This window comes from Physella acuta, unplaced genomic scaffold (genome assembly GCF_028476545.2).
Source record: "Physella acuta isolate Inbredline_101_S28 unplaced genomic scaffold, ASM2847654v3 ptg000155l, whole genome shotgun sequence".
Classification (NCBI taxonomy): Eukaryota; Metazoa; Mollusca; class Gastropoda; family Physidae; genus Physella; species Physella acuta.
In genome coordinates this window covers 1,097,541-1,106,782 of record NW_026731674.1, presented here as the reverse complement: position 1 = coordinate 1,106,782, position 9,242 = coordinate 1,097,541, and the positions used below count along the sequence as shown (strand labels likewise).

Genomic DNA, 9,242 nt, shown 5'->3' with positions numbered 1-9,242 from the left:
CAGACGAGGGTGGAAGGAGGGGGAGGTGCGGTTGAGTAGGCCAATGTTTGTATTGTTTGAATAGTGCTTTTGGTGTTTCTTTTATCAAAAGAGGATTTAGATTCTTGATTTTAGATCAAGAGAGCCGGCAAAAATAAGCTAGCGCTAGACCAGAAATAAACCGAATTTGGTTTAGGCCTCTAGATCTAGTTAAAAAAAACAATTGTACTAAAAGGTGTTAGATCTAGAATCTAGATCTAGTTAATTAGTTAATTTTAACAGTTAATTATTAATAAGAATAGATCTAGAAGTCTAGATCTAGAGTCTAGGTCTAGATTCTAATACATAGACTAGCTAGATCCTAGCCTAGGCCTATCTTATTACTGTAGATATAGATTCTAAATCTAGAGTATTCTAGAGCTAGATTCTAGATCTAGACTAGATTTACTAGGCTAGAGATCTAGATTCTAGAGTCTGTTCTAGATCTAAAATCTAGAGCTAGAATCTGTACGACTAAGAATGGAAGATGGCAAAGGAGACTCGGAATTTGATGGGAACTGTGTAGGTTAGTGTAATTAATAGTAATAATTATTTACCTAGTTATTAGGCTAAATATTAGCCCAAATTGCCTTATTTATATACTAGGCCTAGGGGGCCTATATACTTAATATACTATAATATAAATATAATATTAATAATATATAGGGATAGGCCTAATTGTAATCTAATACAAATAAACAATGAGCCGGCATTAGGATTATCATATGTGTCTATGTGAGGCTGACAACCCGAGCAGGGACTTATGGTTTTCACAGGGGAAAAAAAACAGGAAGAAAAACAGAAAAAAAGTCACTTCACAGAAAAGTCACAGGAAAAAAGTCACAAATTTGTATTTGCATGGAAATTGTTAATCCTTTTTTTTTATGCTACATATTAGATCTAATCTATATATTCAGAAAGCGCACATCAACTTACGATAAATTAAATGTAAAGTAATGTGCGTAGTTTGTATACAAAGGCCTAGGCCTATAGAGTAGGGCCCTATAGAGTAATATTTATATCACATGAAAAAATATTAAGTATGAAGTTTGTAGATTTTAATTGCGTTATAGATCTACAAACAATATTAATATTTTATAAAATACTAGCATGCCCTAGAAGAGTCTGACAAAATATATATTATATAAGAAGCGTTTCATCATTGTGTTACTAATATTATAATTATACTAGCTGCATCCCATGCTCCGCCACGGTAAATCTTTTTAAAATGTACCAACCAACTTGGGAACAGATCAAAACTAAACACAACACAAAGGAACACAAAATAAAAAACACAAACAAAAAAACAAACACAACACTCATAACATAAACACAATTTAAATGCAATCATAAAGGCATATTGCTCACAGTCTAGCCCGTAGCGCCAAATCGCGCCCTTTCCGAGCGCCGGCGGACACTTCTGACACAGTGAATGACTACAAAACAGAGGCGTAGCGACTCTTTCCTGCGCCTGGGGACAAACTTTCGATTTGACCCTCCCTCAAACTTACGATTTGCACCCCCTCCCCTCAAAATTTCAATTTCCACTCCACCACCTTAAACTTTTGATTTGCATCCCCCCCCCCCCTCAGACTTTTGATTTGCACTACTTTTGATTTGAAATTCCCCCCGCTTGAACTTTTTATTTGCATCCCCCTCAAACCCCCCGCCGGCCCTAAAACTTTCGATTTCCACCCCCACCCCGCAAATTTTTCCAACCCACTTTGGCGCCCTCTAAGGTCGGCACCCGGGGACTTATGCCCCCCCCCCCCCTCGCTACGCCTCTCCTATAAAACCCCCAGCTTGTACGCAAACCGAAAGATAATATAATAATAAATAATATACAATAAATAATAGGCAGTATTTAAAATATCCGTGTTTTACCTACCATATATCACTTTATCAATTCACACATTTTTTTTCCAGTACTTTCAATTTTAAACATTTACAATAGTTTCATAACTAAATTAATTTGGTTTTTCTACCTTACTGTTATTATGTTATTAAAATGTATCCACTTTTTCTGGGAACCTAAACGAAAATGATATTTGACATTAATCTTTTTAATACGTTTTAGCAGTTTGCGTGTATTTAATATTTTCTTGACGTTATGCGAAAGAGTAAAGACAGTGGCATTTATAAAATAACCTCATGTCGTTATATAAACAAACTCTACTCTATTACTTACGATAAGACGCTGCGACGCACTGAAAAGCACTGCATGGTGCGATGTTTACTTTTATGGATCCAAAAGCTATAGTGATGACAGAAGGACAGACACAGCCCGCATATATTAAAGATTCTTAGACATGTGACTTTGTTTTCTAAAACTGAGTTATTTAAATGTAAACAACGCCTGCGCTTGGATCATACAATTATTGGGGCAGGGGTTTAACTATACGGCATGAAAGCCTTGAGTGTACATTAATCACAAAGCGTAATAGTGAGGTAGAACAGACTTTGGTGACCGCCCAGGTGTCAGGTATGTAGAGGGGAGCCACTAGTTACACTATCACAGGGGTACTCTCAATACTCTCATCAACTCCTCAAAGTTTCATAGCAATTGGATGAACAGTGTTGAATCGCATCCTACTTTTAATTAAAAAATTTTTTATATATCATATATAGAGAAAAATTGCACCCTCCCGGGGCACCGCCCTTAAGAAATTAAAATACAATTGTTTTACAGAAACCTCCCATTGAGTGTTCTAATCAACTCCCCAAAGTTTCATGGCGATTAGATGAAAGGTGTAGCAATGCATTGAAGACAAAAATAAAATCTGAGGAAATATACTAAGAAGGTTTCATCAATGCTTTACAGAGCATTAAAGACAAAAATAAAATCTGAGGAAATATACTAAGAAGGTTTCATCAATGCTTTACCAATGCATTAAAGACAAAAATAAAATCTGAGGAAATATACTAAGAAGGTTTCATCAATGCTTTACCAATGCATTAAAGACAAAAATAAAATCTGAGGAAATATACTAAGAAGGTTTCATCAATGCTTTACCAATGCATTAAAGACAAAAATAAAATCTGAGGAAATATACTAAGAAGGTTTCATCAATGCTTTACCAATGCATTAAAGACAAAAATAAAATCTGAGGAAATATACTAAGAAGGTTTCATCACTGCTTTACAGAGCATTAAAGACAAAAATAAAATCTGAGGAAATATACTAAGAAGGTTTCATCAATGCTTTACCAATGCATTAAAGACAAAAATAAAATCTGAGGAAATATACTAAGAAGGTTTCATCAATGCTTTACCAATGCATTAAAGACAAAAATAAAATCTGAGGAAATATACTAAGAAGGTTTCATCAATGCTTTACCAATCCCTTAGACACAAGACTTTGTTTTCTAAATTAAATTCGCCCCACCCCCAGAAACCTTGGGAGTATTCTTATCAACTCCCCAAAGTTTTATGGCACTGGGATAAATGGTGTTGAACTGCATCCGACTTTCATTTTTTTAATATACCCTATATAGAGAATTATCGCACCCTCCCAGGGCTATGCCCTTGCGAAGTTAAAAAAGATTTTTTTTTTACAGAAACCTCCCCTGGAGTGTTCTAATCAGCTCCCACAGTTTGATGGTGATTGGATGAACGGTATCAAACCGCAATCTACTTTTATTTTTTTTTATATATCATCAATAGAGAGTTAGTGTGACTTGTTGCCTCAACTCATAGCAACAATATTGCAACCACCTTTACCGCCCACATTTATCACGCTCATTACAAAACAAAGCATAGGATCAAAACAGAAAGCCAAAACGATACATTGACGCAAAACGTCAGCAACACACAATACGGACTGACATGGTTGACTGAGGAGAAGCCGACCAAGATAAGTCCAACGGCAAAAACAAATGAAACACAATGATTTCGTTTGTCATTTATTTTTCTACCTTGTATTGACCTAAACAAATGCAAACACAATGATTTCTTTTGTCATTTATTTTTCTACCTTGTATTGACCTAAACAAATGCAAACACAATGATTTCGTTTGTCATTTATTTTTCTACCTTGTATTGACCTAAACAAATGCAAACACAATGATTTCTTTTGTCATTTATTTTTCTACCTTGTATTGACCTAAACAAATGCAAACACAATGATTTCGTTTGTCATTTATTTTTCTACCTTGTATTGACCTAAACAAATGCAAACACAATGATTTCTTTTGTCATTTATTTTTCTACCTTGTATTGACCTAAACAAAAGTTGAGGATGCTCTGTCAATTATCTTAATATATTAGTACTTATTGTTGTTACAAACCATACCGCTTTAAACTTTTAAGTTTATAAATAACGAGCCGACCCGCGGCATATCATACGCCGCTATTTAGTTGTTGTTTTTTCTACTTTTCAGTAATTCATAATTTGTGAATTCGACAGTACCAACGCTGCCACTGAAAATATTTCTTTATGAGTAGCTCGTTAAGGACGATACCCCCCCTCCTCCCCCCCCCTCTCCGTTAAACTCCACTTAGTTACCCCCCCCCCCCCCCTAATCTCCTACGTTTAAAAATCGTTTCAAACTAAATTATCTGCCCCTAATAGTCGTCACTAAACCCGGCTCTGCTTGTAAATATTAGCATGAACCACAGCTCACCAGACCATGTAGGGGTGGGGGTGGTATGGAGCGCTCTTACAGCTTGTTTTCTAGCGTCTCCCAGAAGAGAATTATATATATAGATATGCTACCATAAAAACACAACAAACATTAATAAACACAAATATTTTTTTTCAATTCTCAATTAAATAAAATTAAATAAAAAATATTTCTTTAAGTATTTTGTGGCTTTTTCCTGTGACTTTTTTCCAAGCAAAAACTGTGACTTTTTTCCAAGCAAAAACTGACTTTTTTCTGTTGTTTTTCCTGTGACTTTTTTTCTGTTCACCTTAAACAGTAGGCCTTCTTGTACAGAGAGGCTGTATCAAGTCAGCAAAATAGTGAACAACTTAAGTGTTTTAATTGTTTGGAAATTTTGGAAAACCAGTGTTTTTCTTCTCAAAGTGTGTAAAACTATAACAATGATAAATATTGCTTTCCTTTCATATTAGCTCCATTACCATATCCCTGTCTTTAGCAGTCACCAATATTTAAGCCAAATGTCTAGAGTGCTGCACGCAGTAATTCTGACAATCTTTTGCCTGCTGTGTCTTCTGCAATCAAAAAATTCTTTAAAATTTTGCGATGTTCCACAACATATAAGTCACAATCAGCTGTAGATATCCAACCACCACAATGAACAAGACAGATAAGATCTCCTAAGGTTCTTAACTGTCTTCTTTTGCTCACTAAAAACATCTACATAGATTCCAATACAATAGGGCATCTCCTTACAAGTTTCCCCACATTTACATCCCAGGTCAGGCCCAGTGGGGGCTCGCTCTCATCCACCCATCTCCAGGCTAATAAAGACAACAAGAGTGCTGAAGGGCATTACTGTTGACTTTTGTGCCATGTTCCTTTTTATTTGATTCCATGCTTTGTTATGAGTGGTAAATGTGTGATGTAATGAGTGATAAATGTGTGATGTAATGGGAGGTATATGTGTGACGTAATGAGAGTGGTAAATGTGTGATGTAATGAGTGATAAATGTGTGATGAAATGAGAGTGGTAAATGTGTGATGTAATGAGAGGTAAATGTGTGATGTAATGAGAGGTAAATGTGTGATGTAATGAGAGGTAAATGTGTGATGTAATGAGAGGTAAATGTGTGATGTAATGAGAGGTAAATGTGTGATGTAATGAGAGGTAAATGTGTGATGTAATGAGAGGTAAATGTGTGATGTAATGAGAGAGGTAAATGTGTGATGTAATGAGAGGTAAATGTGTGATGTATAGAGTGGTAAATATGTGATGTAATGAAAGGGGTAAATGTGTGATGTAATGAGGTAAATGTGTGATGTAATGAGAGGTAAATGTGTGATGTAATGAGAGAGGTAAATGTGTGATGTAATGAGAGGTAAATGTGTGATGTAATGAGACTGGTAAATGTGCGATGTAATGAGAGTGGTAAATGTGTGATGTAATGAGAGTGGTAAATGTGTGATGTAATGAGTGGTAAATGTGTGATGTAATGAGAGTGGTAAATGTGTGATGTAATGAGAGAGGTAAATGTGTGATGTAATGAGAGAGGTAAATGTGTGATGTAATGAGAGAGGTAAATGAGTGATGTAATGAGAGGTAAATGTGTGATGTAATGAGAGAGGTAAATGTGTGATGTAATGAGAGTGGTAAATGTGTGATGTAATGAGGTAAACGTGTGATGTAATGAGTGGTAAATGTGTGATGTAATGAGATGTAAATGTGTGATGTAATGAGAGAGGTAAATGTGTGATGTAATGAGAGGTAAATGTGTGATGTAATGAGTGGTAAATATGTGATGTAATGAAAGGGGTAAATGTGTGATGTAATGAGGTAAATGTGTGATGTAATGAGAGGTAAATGTGTGATGTAATGAGAGAGGTAAATGTGTGATGTAATGAGAGGTAAATGTGTGATGTAATGAGACTGGTAAATGTGCGATGTAATGAGAGTGGTAAATGTGTGATGTAATGAGAGTGGTAAATGTGTGATGTAATGAGTGGTAATGTGTGATGTAATGAGAGTGGTAAATGTGTGATGTAATGAGAGAGGTAAATGTGTGATGTAATGAGAGAGGTAAATGTGTGATGTAATGAGAGAGGTAAATGAGTGATGTAATGAGAGGTAAATGTGTGATGTAATGAGAGAGGTAAGGTGTGATGTAATGAGAGTGGTAAATGTGTGATGTAATGAGGTAAACGTGTGATGTAATGAGTGGTAAATGTGTGATGTAATGAGAGGTAAATATGTGATGTAATGAGAGGTAAATGTGTGATGTAATGGGAGGTATATGTGTGATATAATGAGAGTGGTAAATGTGTGATGTAATGAGTGGTAAATGTGTGATGTAATGAGAGGTAAATGTGTGATGTAATGGGAGGTATATGTGTGACGTAATGAGAGTGGTAAATGTGTGACGTAATGAGAGTGGCAAATGTGTGATGTAATGAGAGAGGTAAATGTGTGATGTAATGAGAGTGGTAAATGTGTGATGAATGAGGTAAATGTGTGATGTAATGAGTGGTAAATGTGTGATGTAATGAGAGGTAAATGTGTGATGTAATGAGAGGTATATGTGTGATATAATGAGAGTGGTAAATGTGTGATGTAATGAGTAGTAAATGTGTGATGTAATGAGAGGTAAATGTGTGATGTAATGGGAGGTATATGTGTGACGTAATGAGAGTGGTAAATGTGTGACGTAATGAGTGTGGTAAATGTGTGATGTAATGAGAGAGGTAAATGTGTGATGTAATGAGAGTGGTAAATGTGTGATGAATGAGGTAAATGTGTGATGTAATGAGTGGTAAATGTGTGATGTAATGAGAGGTAAATATGTGATGTAATGAGAGGTAAATGTGTGATGTAATGAGAGGTAAATGTGTGATGTAATGAGAGGTATGTGTGTGATATAATGAGAGTGGTAAATGTGTGATGTAATGAGTGGTAAATGTGTGATGTAATGGGAGGTATATGTGTGACGTAATGAGAGTGGTAAATGTGTGACGTTATGAGAGTGGCAAATGTGTGATGTAATGAGAGAGGTAAATGTGTGATGTAATGAGAGTGGTAAATGTGTGATGAATGAGGTAAATGTGTGATGTAATGAGTGGTAAATGTGTGATGTAATGAGAGGTAAATGTGTGATGTAATGAGAGAGGTAAATGTGTGATGTAATGAGAGGTATATGTGTGATATAATGACAGTGGTAAATGTGTGATGTAATGAGTGGTAAATGTGTGATGTAATGAGAGGTAAATGTGTGATGTAATGGGAGGTATATGTGTGACGTAATGAGAGTGGTAAATGTGTGACGTAATGAGTGTGGTAAATGTGTGATGTAATGAGAGAGGTAAATGTGTGATGTAATGAGAGGTATATGTGTGACGTAATAAGAGTGGTAAATGTGTGATGTAATGAGTGGTAAATGTGTGATGTAATGAGTGGTAAATGTGTGATGTAATGAGAGAGGTAAATGTGTGATGTAATGAGTGGTAAATGTGTGATGTAATGATAGGTAAATGTGTGATGTAATGAGTGGTAAATGTGTGATGTAATGAGAGAGGTAAATGTGTGATGTAATGAGTGGTAAATGTGTGATGTAATGATAGGTAAATGTGTGATGTAATGAGAGAGGTAAATGTGTGATGTAATGAGAGGTAAATGTGTGATGCAATGAGAGAGGTAAATGTGTGATGTAATGAGAGGTATATGTGTGATATAATGAGAGTGGTAAATGTGTGATGTAATGAGTGGTAAATGTGTGATGTAATGAGAGGTAAATGTGTGATGTAATGGGAGGTATATGTGTGACGTAATGAGAGTGGTAAATGTGTGACGTAATGAGAGTGGCAAATGTGTGATGTAATGAGAGAGGTAAATGTGTGATGTAATGAGAGTGGTAAATGTGTGATGAATGAGGTAAATGTGTGATGTAATGAGTGGTAAATGTGTGATGTAATGAGAGGTAAATGTGTGATGTAATGAGAGGTATATGTGTGATATAATGAGAGTGGTAAATGTGTGATGTAATGAGTAGTAAATGTGTGATGTAATGAGAGGTAAATGTGTGATGTAATGGGAGGTATATGTGTGACGTAATGAGAGTGGTAAATGTGTGACGTAATGAGTGTGGTAAATGTGTGATGTAATGAGAGTGGTAAATGTGTGATGAATGAGGTAAATGTGTGATGTAATGAGTGGTAAATGTGTGATGTAATGAGAGGTAAATATGTGATGTAATGAGAGGTAAATGTGTGATGTAATGAGAGGTAAATGTGTGATGTAATGAGAGGTATGTGTGTGATATAATGAGAGTGGTAAATGTGTGATGTAATGAGTGGTAAATGTGTGATGTAATGGGAGGTATATGTGTGACGTAATGAGAGTGGTAAATGTGTGACGTTATGAGAGTGGCAAATGTGTGATGTAATGAGAGAGGTAAATGTGTGATGTAATGAGAGTGGTAAATGTGTGATGAATGAGGTAAATGTGTGATGTAATGAGTGGTAAATGTGTGATGTAATGAGAGGTAAATGTGTGATGTAATGAGAGAGGTAAATGTGTGATGTAATGAGAGGTATATGTGTGATATAATGAGAGTGGTAAATGTGTGATGT

The 9,242-nt window shown here is 35.6% G+C and overlaps 1 protein-coding gene across 2 annotated transcripts in view; it reads left to right on the top strand.

Annotated features, from left to right (window-relative positions):
• Positions 1-33: 33 nt before the first annotated feature.
• The window catches only part of LOC131935712 (echinoderm microtubule-associated protein-like 2), a 64,852-nt gene continuing 55,643 nt past the window's right edge, over positions 34-9,242 (top strand). Inside the window, exons 1-2 of one of the 2 annotated variants that reach the window (XM_059292273.1) lie at positions 34-214; positions 463-544. In XM_059292273.1, the coding sequence (XP_059148256.1) occupies positions 499-544 (46 nt within the window). In that variant the 5' untranslated portion in view covers positions 34-214; positions 463-498. Of the gene's footprint in view, positions 215-383; positions 545-9,242 lie in introns of those variants that run through there. The other variant, XM_059292272.1, reaches the window with a different exon arrangement.